The sequence below is a fragment of the Lepidochelys kempii genome, chromosome 20 (genome assembly GCF_965140285.1).
Source record: "Lepidochelys kempii isolate rLepKem1 chromosome 20, rLepKem1.hap1, whole genome shotgun sequence".
In the NCBI taxonomy this organism is placed as follows: Eukaryota; Metazoa; Chordata; order Testudines; family Cheloniidae; genus Lepidochelys; species Lepidochelys kempii.
This window is the reverse complement of record NC_136399.1, coordinates 3,923,356-3,942,226: the sequence shown is the minus strand read 5'-3', so window position 1 is coordinate 3,942,226 and position 18,871 is coordinate 3,923,356. Positions and strand designations below refer to the sequence as shown.

General features: G+C 63.0%; 1 protein-coding gene and 1 long non-coding RNA gene across 5 annotated transcripts; one reads left to right on the top strand and one right to left on the bottom strand.

Annotated features, from left to right (window-relative positions):
- Positions 1 to 417: 417 nt before the first annotated feature.
- PIP4K2C (phosphatidylinositol-5-phosphate 4-kinase type 2 gamma) lies at positions 418 to 16,053 on the bottom strand. 4 transcript variants are annotated; one of them, XR_013634842.1, is made up of 11 exons: positions 15,865 to 16,053; positions 12,345 to 12,442; positions 8,479 to 8,575; positions 7,919 to 8,065; positions 7,508 to 7,654; positions 6,574 to 6,612; positions 4,331 to 4,444; positions 3,232 to 3,475; positions 2,720 to 2,823; positions 572 to 2,201; positions 418 to 518 (listed from the first exon to the last, which is right to left on the bottom strand). XR_013634842.1 is itself a non-coding variant. In XM_078849495.1 (10 exons), the coding sequence occupies exons 1-10, from the start codon at positions 16,000 to 16,002 to the stop codon at positions 2,121 to 2,123; spliced, it is 1,209 nt and encodes a 402-aa protein (XP_078705621.1). In that variant the 5' UTR covers positions 16,003 to 16,053; the 3' UTR covers positions 418 to 2,120. The 4 variants fall into 4 exon arrangements, 3 of the variants coding, with proteins under 3 accessions (XP_078705621.1, XP_078705622.1, XP_078705623.1); XM_078849495.1 differs by having other exon boundaries at positions 418 to 2,201; XM_078849496.1 differs by lacking the exon at positions 15,865 to 16,053 and adding an exon at positions 15,643 to 15,669 and having other exon boundaries at positions 418 to 2,201.
- A 77-nt stretch (positions 16,054 to 16,130) lies between these two features.
- Positions 16,131 to 17,892, top strand: LOC144929605 (uncharacterized). Its single transcript, XR_013634851.1, has 2 exons — positions 16,131 to 16,205; positions 17,378 to 17,892. It is a non-coding gene; the product is annotated as an uncharacterized LOC144929605 (long non-coding RNA).
- The last annotated feature ends 979 nt before the right edge of the window (positions 17,893 to 18,871 follow it).

Below are 18,871 nucleotides of genomic sequence, written 5' to 3'. Positions count from 1 at the left end.
GGGTCAAGATAGGTGCTGGGGAGGCTACAAAACACCAGAACCTTTTTCTCCCCTACCAGAGATGGGGGCTCAGCCCCAGCTCCGGGCTTCTGAGGGCCGCCCCCAGGGCAGGGGCCAGCAGCCCCAAAGGACCGAGGATCACCTGTAGCCACACAGCTCATGCCCAGGCTCCAGGGGTCAGGAAGGACCCTCCCTGTTCCTGCCCTCCCAGCAGCTGGCTGGGGGCACCGTAGCCTCACCCCTGCCTCTGGCATCGCCCCAAGCATGGATGGTGAAATTCACAAGCCTTAGTCCCTACCCAGACAGCTAGTAGGGGCAGGGCGGGCTCTGCCCCACCCCGTATCTCCTTCCCTTTGCTGGCCGCTTGCCAGGGCAGTAGCCCCTCCTGGCCCGGCCAAGAACCCAGAGCCAGGCTGCTGTCAGTCAATAATTTATTTCTATCCAGACACAGGGCAGGGAAATACACCAGAGTTTACAAAAATACAACAGACTCACCTGCAGCCCAGCCGGCAGGGCCCCTCTCCCTGAGCAGCCCAAGGGCAGGATCGGGGCCCTGCCCAGGCCAGAGCACGGAGCATTACTGCCCGCAGCAGGATGGCTAGAGGGCAAGGAACCGCCTCTCCCGCTTGGGAGCCCCTGCGGACCCCCCTGCCCGCTTTGGGTAGGGGAGTAGTCACTTCGTCCGGCCTGGCCGGCGCGAGTTCAGAGCACCTCTTTGACCTGTTCTACCGTGGGCCCCCCCAAGGCAGCAGTGGGGAGAATGGATTGCAGACCAGGCCCGGGGAGAGGCCAGCTCTGCTACTACCCACCCAAGCCCTGCCCCGGCCTGGGCCTCCCTCCAGCCCCCACCTCCCCGGGCTAGCTGTCAGCTCACGGCCCGAGCCAAGCCAGGGCTGAGGAGGGCTCAGGCCAAGGGCAGAAGCAGCCCCACATTTAGGGGAAAGCCCAACCCATGGGCAGCAGGTGCCAGGGGAGGAACCCCAGCAGCAGCGATGCCATGCCCCCTCCATGGGGCCGCTGGGACCCTGGGCAGGCAAAGCTGAAATCCAGCATGAGCCTTGCCCTGCCGCGTGAATGCTGGTCAGGCCCCAGCCCGAGGCAGGGGCAAGCGCCTCCTGCTGGAGGAAGGGTGGAACTCCTTGGAGGGCCCGCCAGCCCCAGGAGCCCTGCATATGGGCTCAGAGTGCTCACAGCCGGGGGCAGCCAGCTCTGTGTCCAGTCGCTCTACTCCGGCACGCAGGGCTGAGGAGCAGGTCCCGGCCCCAGCGGCTCAGAGACATGAGCGCTGGTGGCCCAAAGCCCGGCCCTGGCTCGAACCCCAGCTTCGGCACCTAACGCGGCTTGTGGCCTCGTGCGGGTGAGGCTGGGGGCAGGCGCCGGGGGAGCCAGCAGCAGCCATGACCCCAGGGGGACGTAGTGTGTGGGGAGAGATGGCTGCAGAGCAAGGGGCTGGGACCCCAATGCAAACTAGTGTTAACAACGCCCCCCGTGACCCCAGCTGGGAGATTTCACCTAGGAATAAATTACACAGTGGGACAGGCCAAGAGAACCTTCTCCCTTCTGGGGGTTGGGGGGGGGAGGGGGGAACAGAGTACAGAGTGCACATGGGGGTGGGCAGGAGAGGGGATCTGCTGCCACCCCAGGCTCAGGGAAGGGGGGGGGAGGGGGAGTCACTGTTGCTAGGGAGGAACTTGTCTGCCCCCTCTAAGGCACGAAAGGGTGGAATCTCTTATTGCATATTGCCGGGCCTGGGCTGCCCCCCCCCCCCCCCCCCGCCCTTTAGACAGGGCTGGTTGCAGACCCCAGCCCTAGACAGGGCCCCTCAGCCAGCAGCCCCCCCCCCCCCCCGCACCCCAGTCAGAGGATCCATTCCCCTCTCTCCTGCCCGAGACCCCTCCGGCTGGGCGAGTGAGGGCAGATAAAGATAAGGCACTTGGTTTGCAACCGAGCCCACCCGGCCCCCAGGCTTCTCTCGAGCTCAGCTGAGCCCTTCGGCCAGCAAACAGAGGGGGGGCACTAAGACCAAGGGATGGGGTGCAGGGGACCCCTTTGATCTTCAGCTCCGACAAGACGAGATGGGGGCGGGGGGAAAGAGGGGGGCCTCTCCAGGCAGGTAACGACTAAGCGAAGATGTTGGTGACAAAGTCCAGGAAGCGCTTGGCGTACTGCTCGGGGTGGACGGTCGAGATCTCCGCGCCGGCCTGCAGGGGGCACAACAGCGTCAGCGCCAACTGCCCTGGGGCAGAGCCGGGGACCAGCGAGGAGCCCTGCCAGCCGGGTGCCCCCAGGAGCAGCACCGATCAGACATTTCTGGGAAGGAGCCAAGTGGCTCTGGGGCACGCGGCCCTGCCCAGATAGAGCCCCACTCCGGCGAGGCTCCCCGACACCCCAGGGAGACCTTCCAACACTTGCCAGGAGCCAAATGGGCTCACAGGCCCTGGGCACCTACCAGGGAGGAGGAAGTATTCCTGCTCCCCTGGCCTCCCCCAGGGGCAAAGGGGGGCAGAGCCCAGAGCCAGCATGCTAGGCGCCTGGGTTTATGCCCCACAATTCTGACACCCCCTCCCACGCCCGCTTTTCTGCTGGTCAACAGGCCAGAGGCCAGGCAGCCCGGCTGAGTTTATCGAGGCTGCAGCTGCCGTCCTCCCTTCCCCTGCGGTCCCCATGTGGCCAGGAGGCTCCGTCCCCCTGCCCCGGATGCGGTACGAGCGGGACTCACCCCATGCTTGACAGTCTTGGCGGCATGTGCGGCCTTCTTCTTGGCGTCGTACTGCGTGAGGATGTCAATGAGGCCCATGAAGTACACCTCCGGCTGGGGCCCGCCTGGGGGAAAGGCCACACCCTGGCTTACCCCGGCTGCCAGAACTTCAACGGACCCCTCTCCACATCCTGGCAGGGACCCACTAGCTCCCTGACCGGGGTCCAGCCTTGGGCGCAGTGGATCTGTGCCCTGCCACTCTCAGCGAGCTCCTCGGCCATCCCCGTCCCCGCCACCTGGCCCCGAGGCTGCTGCAAAGGGCCATGCGACCCACCAGCCACACAGAGCGCTCCGGGCCAGCGCCCATGGCTGGGGCCCCGTTTTCGAGGCATTCGGGGAAAATCCATCCCCGAACGCAAGGGCCGGGGGCTCCCATCCTTTGAACACCTTTTTGGCCAGCAAGTGAGGAAGGAACAGAGCTACCCACCCCCAGAACCCTGCTTCCCCGGCATGCCGCTGCCAGCCCCACTCACCTTCCGCGCTCTTGATGGCGTACACGTCAACGTAGGGGTCGAACTCCCCGGGGCCCAGCGGCTTGTAGGAGTTCAGGTAGCCGCCGATCCCCTCGGGGGATGTCCCGTAGGAGCCCACAGCCATGACGTCTTCCCCCTCCTCTTCCTCCTCCTTCAGATCCTCGTCCTCCTCCTGCTCGGCCCGGAGGACATCATGGATGCCCAGCAGCAGGCTGTAATCCATGATCTTCAGCTGGACCAGGAACTAGGGGCGCAGCGGGCAGGGTGTGAACCAGGGCAGCAGGGACAGGCTCCATTCCACCCAGGGGGCTCCTTAGAAGCCACCGCTGCTCCCACTCAGGCCAAGTTACCTAGTGGTTAGAGCAGGGCCCAGGGCCCTGCCTTGGCCTGCTCTAAGGGGCTGTTCCCCTGCCCCGATCTGCAGGGCAGGGAGAACCCCGACCGCACAGGGCTGCACCACACTCTAGGAAGAGGTGCTAGACATGGCCCATGATGCAGTTCTCCGGCTCCGTTGGGTTGCAGGGACATTTGGGAACCCCCCCTTCCACAGCTGAGAATGTCAGCTGAGCCGCGAGGGACCTGCTACTGTGGGCGTGGGAGACCCAGCAGTGCCAGGCCCTTGGTACCAGCCACTGCCAACAGCCTGTGACCCTGGCAAGGCAGCCCTGCTGTCTCTCCTTTGTGCGGCTCTCACTGTAACATATTGCCTGGCACAGGCAGAGCTGCTGGGCACCCGGGCACCAAGCCTCCCAAGGCACTGCCTTTCTTTCTCACGGCTGAGACCCCCCCCCGATCCCTCTGCCCCAGGTTTCAGTCCCTGCCAGCAGTGGCAACGCGCCCCAAGGGGTCTGGCAGAGCCCCCAAGCCGGTTTTGGTTGCTAGACAAGCTGTGCTTAACAGGCTGCCCCGTGCGGGTCTGGGCCGATCGTCTCAGGGAGGACAAGCTCTTTTGGGAAGGTGAGACGCCCCCAAGCACCCTCCTGCAGGTGGTGCCCGCAATCGATCCCAGTCGCCTTCCCAAGGTGACACAGGACAGTTGCCACCTCAGCATGGAGGTCAGACATGCCCGTGCCCCGCCCCACCAGGGGGCATGCCCTACCTCCACATCCCTCTTCAGCTTCTCCATGAAGTCACCCTTCTGCCCCTCATCCACATACACCTTCTGGCTCATGTGCAGGAAGTCCATGTCCTTCAGCGTGGGCAGCTCCTTGACCTGGAAGGAACCAGACACGGTTAGTGGTCTGGGGGGTGGAGGGGGGAGCCTCACACACGCGGGGCCACACACCAAGGGACAGCCTGCAAAGCAGCCCAGTTCACAGAGTTGCACTGGGCCCCGTGAAACCCCCTCGCAACCCACAGCCCCTCTAACAAGAGACCCCATCAGACTAGGGGCTGCCCCTCCTGGGACGGTTCGGGGGCACATGCCCATGGGGTGAAGGGGCCCACAGGTAATGCAGTGCCCCTCCCCACCTCCTCTGCAAGGGTCCAAAATTGAGAATCCACCTGGTCCGCCTGGTGGAACCCAAGGGAAATGCCCCATTTAACCCCCCACCCGGAAGTGCCATGCAGAACATACATCCCTCCCCCCCCGGGCTGGGTAGCCCAGGACGCCTGCACCACAGGGCCCTGCCTGGGAATCCCAGGTTATTCCTCACCCGCTGCCCCAGGAATTCCGCAGCCGGGCCAGCCAGCGGGCGCGGGGCCAGGGACATGGCACCCGTGCCCAAAGGCAGGAGGAGCTGGTGACAGGAGCCCGGCCGTAAGGGAGCCGTTCCCCCCCGAGACAAGACTCAACAGGAGCCGGCGGCTGGCTCCCAACGCAGCACCAGAGCCCCTCAGCCTGGCAGGATTCCCCCGGCAGCTGAGCCGAAGGCTCCAATCCCATCAACCTTCCCTCGCCATTATCTCGCGGCCCTCAAATCTCATTAACTGGAGGCTGACGCCACCCCGGGCTTTAGGGCAGGGGAGGCCACTTATGAGATCAGGATTATCCGGCTAACTCAGGTCATTCCCCCCTCCACCCCGAACGGCTCTCGAGGAGAGCCGCGACTGGTTAGTCAATCACAGGCCCCAGCCAGCCAGAGCGAGCCTCTGACCAAGGCTGGCATCAGCTCGTCCCCACTCCTGCCCATGAACCGGCCTTGCTGCCCCTTCGCATCAGTCCCCCCAGAGCAAGCCACAGCTGGAGAGCGCTGGTAAGGTGACCCCAAAGCCCGCAGAGCTCCGCACGGAGCCCACCAAGGCCTGTGCTGGGGGAGAGGGCTGCTGCCCTGGACACCCCCACCCTGGAGGGCAGCGGGCAGAGGGGTGGCCGTGCAGGGCTGAGAACCGCTCCCCCTGCCCGGTGCTTCAGGCCGGGATTTAACAGCGGCTGATTCCTCACCAGCTCGAGCTGCCTTTCGAAGGGGGCTGGGCTGCTCCCTGGCATGCTCCATCTGGCCAGGGGATACCAGCTTGAGCCCAGCCTGGCTCCCCACACCGCCAAGAGCGCCCCATGAAACCCACCTGCTGGCCCGTCCCAGCAGTGGTACCACATCAGAGATCAGAGACAGAGGCCCATCCTACGCTCCACCTCCCTAGGGTGGGGGAGACCAGACGGCGGCTCCCCTACCCCCACCCCGAGGGGACAGAGCCCAGCTCTTCCCATGGAGTCAGCAGGCCCTTGTTAACGCCCGTTCAGCAGCAAGATCCCTCTAAGCTGGGCACAGGACACCCCATAGCTTCCTGCTGCCCAGCCCCAAGGATCCCAGAGAACAAACTCGAGCCCCTTCCCTATCCAGAAGCACAGGGCTGCATTCCCAACAGCTGCCACCCCCTTCACTTGGCTGCTCGCCCCGGCTCCCACTCGGTGTGGGGCGGCCTAGCCGGGAGGCGGCTGTGTGCCCAGCGGGGCCAAGCAGCGAGGTGGATCCCAGAAGGCTGGAGTCCCATGGTAGTCGGCCCACGGACCCAATCTCCAGGCAGGCATGGCAGGGCCCGGATACCAAGCTGGGGCGGAGTTCTCAGGTGCTTTGAGGAACACCTGCAGAAGGGGAAGCAAGGCTCCGCTCCCACGGCTGCAGCCTGAGGACCCCCCCCGCGCCCCGACTGCCACGGGAGCCACCAGCCAGGCCTACCGGAGCAGCCTCCGACAGGGTCACCCCCCGCCCCGCCCATCTCACTGGGGGGTGGCGATGCCTCTCAGTCAGGGGCTCAGGCCCCCTGCCTGCTGTCCTGGAGGCCGGGCACTGTCACCCGCCAGAACAAGCTAGGTACCAAGGAAGCGAGCTTCAGAGTGGAGAGATCTATGGGTCAGAGACACGCCCCCCCCCTCCCCCCACACCCTCAGCCATCCCCAGCTACCTTCTCCTTGTCGCTGGCTTCTCGGGACACCAGGGAGCCCTGCAAGAGAGGTACCCGTCGATTAGTCACCAGCCCCACCCCGGCCACAGGAGGAGGAGGGGTCAGATATACCCAGGAGTCTGTGGGGAGAGGCACAGAGCAGGTGGCCGCAAGAAGCCAAAGCAAGAGGGAGAAGATGGGGGATATTTAGGGGACTGTCACCTGATTATTATGGATGGGAGCCAAGCAGCTAAATGCCCTCACTGCCCTGAGCCCCCGGGCTAGTCCCAGGGCCTCCGAGCCACTTGGCTATGGGATCCGTCCAGGCAACTGGGCCGAGTTCCACACAGCTGCTGCTGACAATGGCCTCTCCAAACAGCTACCCGCAGCACCTGGGATCATGCTGGGGTGGGGAGGGCACGAACAGGTCCAGGGTGGGTCGCAACCACCTGCCCTTTGTGGGGAAATGGGGCCCCTAAACTAGGTTGCCACGTGGTGTCCCGGTATGGAAAGCGATGAGAGCCACAGCTCCAATGGGGGCCTGTCCTGGGGTGTTTCAGACGAATACCGCACAGCCCCGGTTGGCCTGACCCTGATCCCGACCAGCCTGTGGGAGCCCTTTGGGGTCCAGAGGTGTGAGAGAAGCTCCCTCGGCCAGGGAAGACCCAGCAGGGGCAATGGGAAGGAGGGTCTCTATCGAACTGCTGCTGAAAGCGGGGTTCAGGGCAGAGAGACCAATCGGGTGCAGCCAGGGCAATCGACTCCTCGGGGAGCAATGCTCTGGGCCAACCCCTGGTGACACAGCCTCACAGGAGGGGAACAGAGAGCGGGATCCCCCTGACAGACTAGACGGGCCGGCAGTATGATCAGCCGCCCGTGTCTCTGCAGGGACGGTGGGTGCCCCGGGAGCCTGGCTCAGGTGAACGCCCCTGGCCCTGCCCGCCGGCCCCGTTACCTTCAGGTCGTACTTCCTGTGCACGGCAAGCCGGTGGCTGAACACATTCCTCATGATCAGCATGTAGGTCTCCTCGCTGTCCACGCTGAGCCGGTACATCCCCAGGAACTGGGGCAGCAGGGTGATCCCGTGGCACTTCACCACGTACTGCAAGGAGACGGGGCCACGTCAGACCAGCAGGGGCCAGGGCAGAGAGCGAGGCACCAGCCGGTCATGCCTCTGGAGACCCCAGCCAGAAAGGGGGGGGGGGGGGGGGGCCGTGACGTGCCCTCGTGACTGCAGGTTGGTGGCAGGGCTGGGATTAGAACTTGGATCTTTTCCTCCCAGCAGCAGGCAGGTTCGCTCTGGCGCCCCCTGGTGGCGAGGCAGGGACACCTCAGAGCCTCCTCCCCGCCCCCTGGCCAGCCATACCTGGTGGTAGTGCGAAAGGAGGCTGTGCACGTCAGCCACGTCTTCGCTGGAGATCTCCTTGATCACCAGCGTCCGGTCGTAGGAGGTGAGGAAACGCCGGTCGCTCCCCTCACCTTCGTAGTGGGGCGGGCTGCGTGTCAGGGAGACCTGGGGGGGGGGGGGCAGGTGTGAGAACCACGCCTGGCGCCGACCCCGGGGCACACCAGGGACATCCCACTCCGGGGCATTCCACCCTCTAATGGGGCAGATGGTGAGTTTCAGGGGCATCTCTCAGCGGCCTGCCTTGCCAAGGTGCCCCAGTGAGGGGCACCACCCCAGCGATATCAGAGAATCGGCCAGGGCTGCAACAAGGCTGCTGTGGCCAACCCCAGCTCAGCCGGTCCCAACCCGCCCCGGCGAAGAGGCGGGCGTTCCAAGGAAAGCTTTAAGGGGCGCAGGGTAGCTGCCCGGGTCTGTGTACGTCCCCCTCTATGCACAGAGGGCCCTGGAACGGGGGGCCCAGGACACACCTCCCCCCGCCACCCCAGAAACACTCGGTGTCGAGGGAACGTGCTACCCACCTGGTAGTCCTGGTCATCAATCCCGAAGCGCTCGCGGAGGTTGCGGAAGACCTGTGGGCAGTACTCCTTGAACTTGAAGTGACTGGGCAGGTTCTCCCTGAAGTGGCAAAGGAGGGGTGGGGGGGGGTCAGTGTTTAGAACCAGAGGGACCAGCTGGCTCCGGGAAGGGACCAGGAGCCTGGCACAGTCACAGCTGTAACCATGCGATTCAGTCCAATACCGCCCGACCTGTGGGCACCTTAACCCGCCTCTGGCATCGGGGACCCTCCTGGCTGCCAGTCAAAGCAGAAGGCAGAGGCTGGAGGACACTAGACAGAGCCAGGGATCACCCCGCAGGTGGGGACGCTGGCAAGGGTTCAACAAGCAGGTGCAAGAAGGCCAGGGGGCGCTCTCCTGGGACACAGGAACTCTGAAGAAGATTCGGGGGGGCATGACAGATAATCAGCTAAGCACAAACTCCCAGTGCCATGCCGTGGCCAATCTAATGCCAGCCCAGGACACAGGGGAATCTCGAGTTGGAGCGGACAGTGGAGAGGTTATTTTACCTCGATATTTGGCACTGGGCTGACCACTGCTGGAATCCTGCGTCCCATTCTGTATGTTGCTACATAACTTGGAAAGGGTTCAGAGAAGAGCCCCAAGAACGGTTACGGGATCAGAAACCTGCCTTATAAGGACAGACTGAGCTCCTTAGATTAACAAAGCAAAGGTTAAGTGAAGAGACGGTTAATGTTAGAACGACCACACTGGGTCAGACAAAAGGTCCATCTAGCCCAGTATCCTGTCTACCGACAGCAGCCAGCACCAGATACTTCAGAGGGAAGGAACAGAACAGGGCAATTTATCGAGTGATCCATCGCCTGTCGGCCAGTCCCAGATTTAGGGACACTCATGGGATCGCACCCCTGACCATCTTGGCTAATAGCCATTGCTGGACCTGTCCTCCGTGAACTTAGCTAACTCTTTTTTGAACCCAGTTTCGGCATTCACAGGATCCTCCGGCAATGTGTTCTACAGGTCGACTGTGCGTTGGGTGAAGAACTACTTCCTGGTTTGTTTTAAACCTGCTGCCTATTCATTTCATTGGCTGACCCCTGGTTCTTGGGTCACGTGAAGAGGTAAACAACACTCCTTATGTTCAAATAAATGTGTTAGTCTCTAAGGTGCTACAAGTCCTCCTTTTCTCTTTTCTAAGAGAAACAGTCCCTGTCTTTTTAATCTCTCCTCACATGGAAGCTGCTCCATCCCCCTAATCATTTTTGTTGCCCTTTGTGACGAAGTGGGACTGTTCTTAATGTATCCTCTGAATACCGTAGGGGTGCCTCAGTTTCCCCCATGCATTTCTTAAATCTCTAGGTGGTGGGATAAGGGAGGTGTGATTGTTGCAGAGCAAAGGGCCACGGTACATAAATGGCCGACACTCTGTCTCCTGGCAACTGATGGCCTGGCCCTTCCCCCCTGCAAGGTGACAGCTAAAGGGTTGGAGAACAAAGGAATCTGGTGCTCCCCTGGCCCAGCAAAGGGACAAAGCCCAGAGGAGGAGGGGTTGGAGGGGAAGTCAGTGTCAGTTTGGGGCTGGCTGGGGATGTGGAGTGAAGTGCAGACGTGGTTGTCTGGCTCACTGCCCCACAAAATGGACCCGGCTGAAGGGTCCTGTTCTCTGCACCTACAAGCTCTGGTTTAGACCATGTTCCTGTTGTCTAATAAACCTTCTGTTTTACTGGCTGGCTAAGAGTCACGTCTGACTGCGAAGTTGGGGGGCAGGACTCTCTGGCTTCCCCAGGAGCCCGCCTGGGCGGACTCACTGTGGGAAGCGCAGGGGGCGGCAGAGGATGCTGAATGCTCTGAGGTCAGACCCAAGAAGGTGGAAGCCGTGTGAGCTTCTTGCCCTGGAGACAGGCTGCTCCCAGAGAGGAGACTTCCCCAGAGTCCTGACTGGCTTCGTAGGGAGCAGTTCCAGAGCATCGCCTGGGGACTCCGTGACACCTTTCTCTGTTCTTTTCCCAATTCTTTGGAAAAATACATCGTTTCTGAGACGGGGTGACGAGATCTGCGCGCAGCATTCAAAGGCTGGGCGTACCACGGATTTCTATAGTGACGTTAGGATATTTTCTGTCTGATTATCTCTCCCTTTCCGAGGGGCTCCTAACTCTGTTCTCTTTTTGACGGCTGCGGCACATGGAGCGGGTGTTGTCAGAGAACTTGATCTCAGTCTGTAAGTATCTACATGGGGCGCAAAGATCTAACAACTGGCTCTTCCACCAAGCGGAGAAAGGCAAAGCAAGAGCCAGCGTCCGGAAGCTGAAGCTAGACAACGTCAGACGGGAAAGAAGGTGGATGTTTACCAGGGAGGGGAATTAGCCCGTGGTGGAACCTCCATCACGGACTGTTTTTAACTCCCGACGGGCTGTGTCTCCAAACGACCGGCTGCAGGATTTAGCTCGCGGCAGTTCTTGACTAAGTGGTCACAATGGAGCAACGTGCCCACCTGCCCTGCCCCTGCAGTCAGAGAAAGGGACTCACATCCCATTCAGCAACAAGCCAGAGCTTCAGGAGCCAACTCCTTGCCAGAATGGCGGTGCTGTCCCCAGCTGCCCCGCTCCGTGCAAGCGAATCCCACACGGGGGCTTTCAGGTCACGTCTGCTGTTTAGTTTTTGCCTGGGCCCAGGTACAGGGTGGTTAAGGCTGGAAGGCGGAGGCAGCGATGGCTCCCTAGCTCCAGGGCAGGGTGCTAGGCCCAGAAGCGGCTGGGGAAACGGCAGCTTACGTCAAGCACAGCAAGTGAGACAGCAGTGCCAAGGGGCTGCCAGCTTGAGGGCACCAGAGGCTGCGCCCAGTGCAGGGAGACTCAGGGGCAGCGGGCTGCTCCTGGGCAAAGCAGAAGACACGAGGGGCGTTGGATGCAGGGGTGGGCGGGAGGGCTCTTCGGGAGCTGGCTAGAACCAGCCCGTATCAATGGAGGGTTTGGAAAGGCAACAGACGCCTCAGGGAATGAACTATGACACCAATCGGGATACAACGGGGTAGGATCAGAACCGGCCTTTCCGGGACACCGAGCTCTGACCTGGGACGGCGGAGAGCAAGCCAAGACGGGATCTGCAGCAGCTTGGCTGGGCAGAGCCCTGGTGCTGCCAGTTGGAGATCTCTTACCCTTTGCTTCTCTCTGCTCCTCCCAGGGCTTCCCAGGCTGGGCTCCAGCTGCCTAATAAACCCTGCTCGGGTTTGAATATGGCTACCTGGCAGCAGTGCATCCACAGCGGGGAAAGTCTGACCAGGAGCCAATCTCGGGAGCTGAGGCAGCCCTTGAGGAAGAGTGAGACCCGCTGGGGAGCAAGTGGGGGGGCCTGGCTCACTGAGGGGTTCCTCCAAGGGACTGTTTAAAAGCCGCGGCATAGCATGGATCCCGTGGCCCCCCGACACTCCTGCAGCCGGCTGAGCCAGGGTGGAAATTTGGAGAACCCAAACAAAGCTTCCCAAACCGGAGGGCACATCAGCCCTTGCGAGAAGAGCCCGGAGAGCTTTCATAAGCTCTAGCAGGCAGGAAGCTGACTAAATCCTGCAGGTGATGCTGGAAGGGCAGCAACAAACCGGGGTGCTGGGCTCAGCACAGAAGCAATCAGAGAGATGCAGGACCCCGAAAGGTCGTCAAGCCCAATCCTCCACACAGAGGCAGGACTCAATCATCCAGGACGACGCCAACCCTGCTTTCTCCTGAGCTGATCCCTGGTGCACTGGGGGCGTAATGTACTAGATCCAACCACAGCTATTTCGATACCAGCCAGTGAACCGTGCACACGCACATGCCCCCCCCCCCCCCCCAAGCACGCAGACTCCGTGGGGGCAGCAGCCTCCTGCAGCGACTCACCGGTTGAAGAGATGATTGTTCACTTTGATTTTAGAGTTGGCTTTAAAGTCGTCGGGTAGCAGCATCACCGGCAGGGGAACCTGGCTTAGCTCATTGATCTGGCAACGCAACACAGAACAAGCGGGTTACTCCCCACCCCGTGTGCAGGTTTTGAGCTTCAGAAGGCGGCGTGCAAACCCCAGGGGCGCTCAGACCTGCTGCTGGGTACCCTGCCAACCTCATCCAGGTGCACAGAAGCAGGCAGAGCCAACGCTCCATGGGACAGCTTCCATTCCTGCTAACGGCGCAGCAGGGGGGCTAGGACAGCGATCCCAGCAAGTCCCTGCAGAGTTGAGACAACCCAGCCACTCAGAGCCAGCTGGGATGGCCAAAAAAACCCAGCTCAGGGCCTGGTCAGAAGGCTGCTTGGCAATGTCCAGAGCACGTCAGTAGAGAGATGCCAGGGAAGAATTTGAGCTCCCCTCCCGGGGCTATTCCAAATGAACCGGACAGCAAGTGCCAGGCAACCTGTGACCGCCCCCTACTGGACGGGGTAATATACAGCCAGGCCATTGGAACGGGGTGACAGGAGCCCAGGGGAACAGCGTAAGCGGCTATAAATAGCTAATTCAGGCAGCAAGCACCCCGTCAGTTGGCGTTCCAGGGAGCTCTGGGAACGACCTGTGGATTAACACAGAGGGGTTCACCCATTGCTCAGGCATAGTGGTGTCAAGCACGGCAGAGGAAAGCAGCAGCTGGGACAAGCCAGGCTCTGGCCTGTAGCTGCTCAGACTCCACCCCGAACCCCAGGTGCAGGGAGCAGAGACCACTCAAACCTGTGGGAGGCGCGAGCTGGCTGGGAGGGCATGCGTGTGGTGGGAGCTCCCGTTTTAGCTGGCTGCAGCGAGCCCAACGTAAGGGGAGGCTGCAGCAGGAGACGCCGTGGCCACTGAGATCTGGGGCGGGGCTGTTGGCGCCCCACCCAGCTTTGCCCTACAGACTCCATGCGGACAGTCCCCAAAGCTGCACAGCGAGGTTTTGGGGCTCTGCCATCAGCAGCTAGAAGGCAACCAAGCTCCAGCAGAGTCACTGGGAGCACACCAGACCTCAGAGACCCCCCCGTTTCATATCCCAGCTCTACCATCTTGGTCAAGGTCCCATTCCTGCCCCGTGCCTCAGTTCCCCCTAAATGGTACTTCCCTCTCTGAGAGGTGCTTGCAAGCCGGGGATGAAGGACACTATAAGAGTTATTAATGGCCAGCTGAGCCCCATTAAGAGCTCACGGACCTGCTCCTAAGAGGGGAACCGTCCGTCGCGAGGGGCCAAGCCGCAGTCATCAAAATAAACCTGCCCTCAACACAAAGAGCCCCAGCGTTAAGAGACACAAAGCGATGGCACACGGCGGGATCCTGGCAGTTTAACAGAACACTGCAAGTCCATGCGCGTGGGAGCCCACACCGAGAGAACGCTTGAACTCCACGAGCAACCAGACGCTCGAGAGATCTGAGCTCCACCAGTTCGAAAACTTGATCCGTTTCTTACCCAGCCACATGATCTTTTTAAGCCATGGCACAAATGAAACACACCAAACAACAGGGAGCCAACGAAGCAAAGGCGCCACCTGGGACTACCAGCCAGGAAGGCAGCAGCTGGCCAGGCTAGGGTTAAGGGACCACCACACTCCATGCTACAAGGCCCACATACCATCAGCCTGCTACACTGTGAAGTCCGGGTTGTTCTGGGGCTGGTTAAGCAGGACACAGAGCTCTGGCATTCTAGGGGGCTGGACTGGAGTGTCACCTACAGCCCCTGAAATCAGAAGGCAGGTCCCTTGGCTTCTGGTCTCAGCCTGCGGCTAGGGGATGGCCCTGGTACGGCGCACCCGAGAGGAGTGTGGGTTGAGACACTGATCCCACAGTGCAGATGCCTGCTCCAGGTCCCACTTGGCACCATGGGGCTGGGACGTTCTCCCCTTTTCAGCTTGCTGCTACGTGAGGATGCTGCGCCCCGGACGTGGGTCACAAAGTGCTTTTTGTATTCAGGATCTCACTAGCTCTTGCCTACCAGGATCCCACATACAGACCAGTCGCCATCAGGCAGGGGGGCTTAGGCGCTCAAACACCAGAGCACGGTACACATGCCTCGAAAGGCGCAGGCCACCCCTTCTAAGCCCCACAGGGCTCCCTCGGAGGGGGTCTGAGCAGAGGACTGTGATGCCAGCAGCGCCTAGGAGCCTCATTTTCCCTGTCTACAGACTGGAATAATTCTGCCCTCATTCCCAGGGAGTTGCCCTGATTTGCGCTGTGACCTGGTTACCAAGCTCCACGGCTGTAGCCCTAGAGATCAGGACTATTTAAGGACCACAGTTGCCAGGAGCTGTGGGGGTACAAACAGACGTTCAGCAGTAAACCCCACAAAATTCACACCCACACCCAAGGGGTCAGATCTACCCAACTCCTGCAGAACTGGGACTCCACCCCCGCCCCCCGTCAGACCCATTGCCTCAGCTGAAGGCTGGAGAAAGGGGCAGCTTCAGCCGAATTCACATTGTGACTCACGCTGGGGTGGGGGGGAAGCAGAGGAAGAGGAAATACCCAGCCCAGGTACTAATGGGAATAGTGTGGGGTGTCTCACCTGGTGGGGGATACCCCAGCTCAGAGGGGCACTGAGGTTCTAGGCTGGAGGGAGTCAGTGGGCCCTGGGCTGGGGACAGTGCGGGGGGGTGTCCTGGTCTCACCTGGTGCTGAAGGCCACAACTCACTCCCAAGAGGCAGTGAGGTCAGGGGTGGGGGAGAATCACAGGCTCTCAGACTGGGGGGGAGGCACGGGGGGGGGTGTCCCAGGGGCACAGCGGGAGGGAGGTGTCCTGGGGACCCTGCCCTCATCCAGGGCTGGACACCTCAGCCCAGGGGTGGCAGTGACATCTAAGGGGCTCAGGGTCAGAGGGTCCCAGGCCAAGATCAGGGGGGCCCCAGAAGATAATGGGGGGCCAGGATCAGGGAGCCCTGGGGGGCACCGGGCGCTGGACACCCCAGGCCAGGGGAGCAGTGAAGTCGCAGGGGAGGCTGCGGGGTCCCAGGCGGCTGTGGGGGGCCAGGCGCCCGCCCTCACCTGGCGCTGGACGCCCCAAACCAGCAGAGCAGGGGGGTCTCCAGGGGCCCCAGGCCAGGATCAGGGGGTCCCAGGATCAGGGAGGGGGCTAGTCATGCTGGAGGGCAGTGAGGGGCCGGGATCGGGGGAGGGCCCGGGGAGGGGGGGCGGTGGGGGGAGGCCCCCGGGGGGGGCGGGGGGGGTCCCGGGGCCAGGCGCCCGCCCTCACCTGGTGCTGGACGCCCCAAACCAGCAGAGCAGGGGGGTCTCCAGGGGCCCCAGGCCAGGATCAGGGGGTCCCAGGATCAGGGAGGGGGCTAGTCATGCTGGAGGGCAGTGAGGGGCCGGGATCGGGGGAGGGCCCGGGGGGGCGGGCGGTGAGGGGAGGCCCCCGGGGGGGGAGGCCCCCGGGGGGGGGCGGGGGGGTCCCGGGGCCGGGCCCCGCCCTCACCTGGTGCTGGACGCCCCAGCCCAACACGCCCAGCAGCGGGTCCGCCGCCCGCGGCACCTTGAGGCGCTGGGGCACGAAGCGCTTCCGCTTGGTCTTGGTGCGCGGCGCGGCGGGCCCGGCGGCGGCGGCGGCGGCCATGTCCCTGCTCGGCCCGCGCGGCCGCGCTTCCGCCTTCTGCCCCCGGCGCCGGAAGCCGGGCCCAGCTGACTCCCCCGTCACGTGACGGGGGCGGGCGCCGGACCGCGTTGCGCGGGCGGGGGGGGGTTGAAGGGGAAAGGTCACGAGCCGGCGCGGTCCGGCTTCTCGGGGGTCGTGACCCCATCTGGGGGCAGAGGACAAAGGTCAGCCTGGAGCTCGCGCGCAGCGTGGGGCCAGGCCCTGGCCTATCCGTGGGGGGGAGGCCAGGCTGGGGCACAGGGGGCCAGGCCAGGGCAGTGGGCTGGGGCTGGGCCGGGGCACAGGGGGCCAGGACAGGCCGGGGGGCCGGGGCCGGGCAGAGCCAGGGCACAGGGGGCCAGGCCAGGGCAGGGCAGTGGGCTGGGCCAGGGGGCCAGGCCAGGGCAGTGGGCTGGGGCTGGGCCAGGGCACAGGGGGCCAGGGCAGGGCAGGGCAGTGGGCTGGGCCAGGGGGCCAGGCCAGGCCAGGGCAGTGGGCTGGGCTGGGCCAGGGCACAGGGGGCCAGGGCAGGGCAGGGCAGTGGGCTGGGCCAGGGCACAGGGGGCCAGGGCAGGGCAGGGCAGTGGGCTGGGCCAGGGCAGGCCGGGGGGCTGGGCAGGGGAACAGGGGGCCAGGGCAGGGCAGTGGGCTGGTCCGGGGCACAGGGGACCAGGACAGGCCGGGGGGGCGGGGCCGGGCAGAGCCAGGGCACAGGGGGCCAGGGCAGGGCAGGGCAGTGGGCTGGGCCGGGCCGGGGCACAGGGGACCAGGGCAGGCCGGGGGGCTGGGCAGGGGAACAGGGAGCCAGGGCAGGGCAGTGGGCTGGGCCGGGCAGGGGAACAGGGGGCCAGGACAGGCCGGGGGGCCGGGGCCGGGCAGAGCCAGGGCACAGGGGGCCAGGGCAGGGCAGGGCAGGGGGCTGGGCCGGGCAGGGGAACAGGGGGCCAGGGCAGGGCAGTGGGCTGGGCCAGGGCTCAGGGGACCAGGGCAGGCCGGGGGGCTGGGCAGGGGAACAGGGGGCCAGGGCAGTGGGCTGGGCCAGGGGGCCAGGACAGGCAGGGGGGCTGGGCTGGGCCAGGGCAGGCCGGGGGGCTGGGCAGGGGAACAGGGGGCCAGGGCAGGGCAGTGGGCTGGGCTGGGCCAGGGGGCCAGGGCAGGCAGGGGGGCCGGGCAGGGGAACAGGGAGTCAGGGCAGGGCAGTGGGCTGGGCTGGGTCGGGGCACAGGGGGCCAGGGCAGGCCGGGGGGCAGGGTAGTGGGCCAGGCCAGGCCAGGGGTGCACAGAATGAGCCGGGCTGGGGGAGCATCGCTGTAGAGCAGGTTCTGGGCCTATTCAAACAACCTGTGTTTTCATCCAGCCACATGCAGGGTGCTCGCTGGGGGTGAGGCCCGCTGGCCAGACCTACAGAATGGGGGGCCAGGGGGATCCGGGAAAGCAGCATCTCCACAAAGGATCGCAGGGTCACACTGGACACACGACTCCCCCGGCTCCCGGGGCGATGTGGCAGCAGAAAGAGCCAGTCGGCAGCTTTATCTCTGTCTGCGGCTTCGGGGAGAGCAATCGCTGTTGGAGACTGGCCAAATCTGGGGTCCCCGTTTTAAAAAGGCTGTTGGATAGTTGTTGAGGATGCAGAAAAGAGCCACAAAACTGATTTGCAGGCTGGAGAAAATGCAGAGACTCTGAGAACTCAGTCCGTTTCACTTATCAGAAAGGAGATTGAGAGGGGACCAGATTAGAGCATCTAAGTATCTTCACAGGGAGAAAACCCTGGGTCCTGCAGGGCTCTTTGCCCTAGCAGAGAAAGGCAGGACAAGAACCGATGGTTGGAAACTGAAGCCAGAGAAAATCACATTAAAAATGACACACATTTAACTGGATGGCTGTTTAACCATTGGAACTACCTCCCGAGTGATGGATTCTCCGTCTCTTGGTGTCCCAGATCCAAGCTGGAGGCTTGTCTGGAAGATGTTTTAGTCAAACACAAGTTCTTGGGCTCAGTGCATGTGTAACGGGATGAAGTTAAATGGCTTGTGTTACACAGGAGGGTCAGATGGTCCCTAAGCTCTTTGATCTGTGACCCTACTCAGGTGGAGTAGTGGGCCACGATCTTAGGGGTCACCTGCTGCAAAGCAACGGGTAAAGTTCACAACCTCATTCCCCTCTTGTGCCCCAAGAGCGGGAGAGGGTTCAGCCTCCAGGGCTAGCAGCTCTTGGGCCCATGAGCCACCTGTATGTGTGTGTCACAAGGGCGCAACCCCTCCTGAGACCTGGCCTGAGAGCTCCCACGTATCAGATGGGAGCTGAGGCAGGTCACATACCCCCAGCTGGGCCGGATCAGAGCCAAGAGGTTCCTGATCTCATTCCCGCTCCCGGACATCCCCTTGATGCCCGGCACAGCATCACGCCCCAAGGGGCAGCCCCCCAGCCACCACACAGTCACTTCATCCCTGCCCTCAGCTTCCCCTTCATCCCTCCTCTGCTGCAAACCAGGCTTGGGGGTTCTCTTGGGCACATCCACCCCTGTGCACAGCCACAGCCTTGCATGGGGATTAGAAACCTGAGCTCAGGGATGATTCCGTGGGCTGGTCATGGGCAGGCAGATGTGGGCTGTGGGTTGGCATCACTCCCAGGGCACAAAACTGGCAGGAGGGGTTGTGCTCAGAGCCAGGCTAACATCCCTTCTACAGCACGCGAGGGTTGCTCCTGCCCTGGGAGGCTGCGGCTGGCTCTGAGGTTCTTTGACGTACAAAGCGAAATAGCTGTAAATGGTGGGTTGGGAGGAGCCAGACTCAGGGCCAGTCGAGGAGCAGAAGGTCAGTTCTGTCCTAGCTTTGGCCTGCCGAGGGTTGGC

What these genes read in the sequence shown, in the direction of transcription:
- PIP4K2C (XM_078849495.1), bottom strand. Translation starts at nt 16,002, where the DNA reads ATGGCCGCCGCCGCCGCCGCCGGGCCCGCCGCGCCGCGCACCAAGACC. An exon ending in TTGATGACCAGGACTACCAG is followed by an intron (nt 8,066 to 8,478) that starts GTGGGTAGCACG and finishes CCCCCCCCCCAG; the next exon opens with GTCTCCCTGACACGCAGCCC. An exon ending in AAGCCAGCGACAAGGAGAAG is followed by an intron (nt 4,445 to 6,573) that starts GTAGCTGGGGAT and finishes GGTTCCTTCCAG; the next exon opens with GTCAAGGAGCTGCCCACGCT.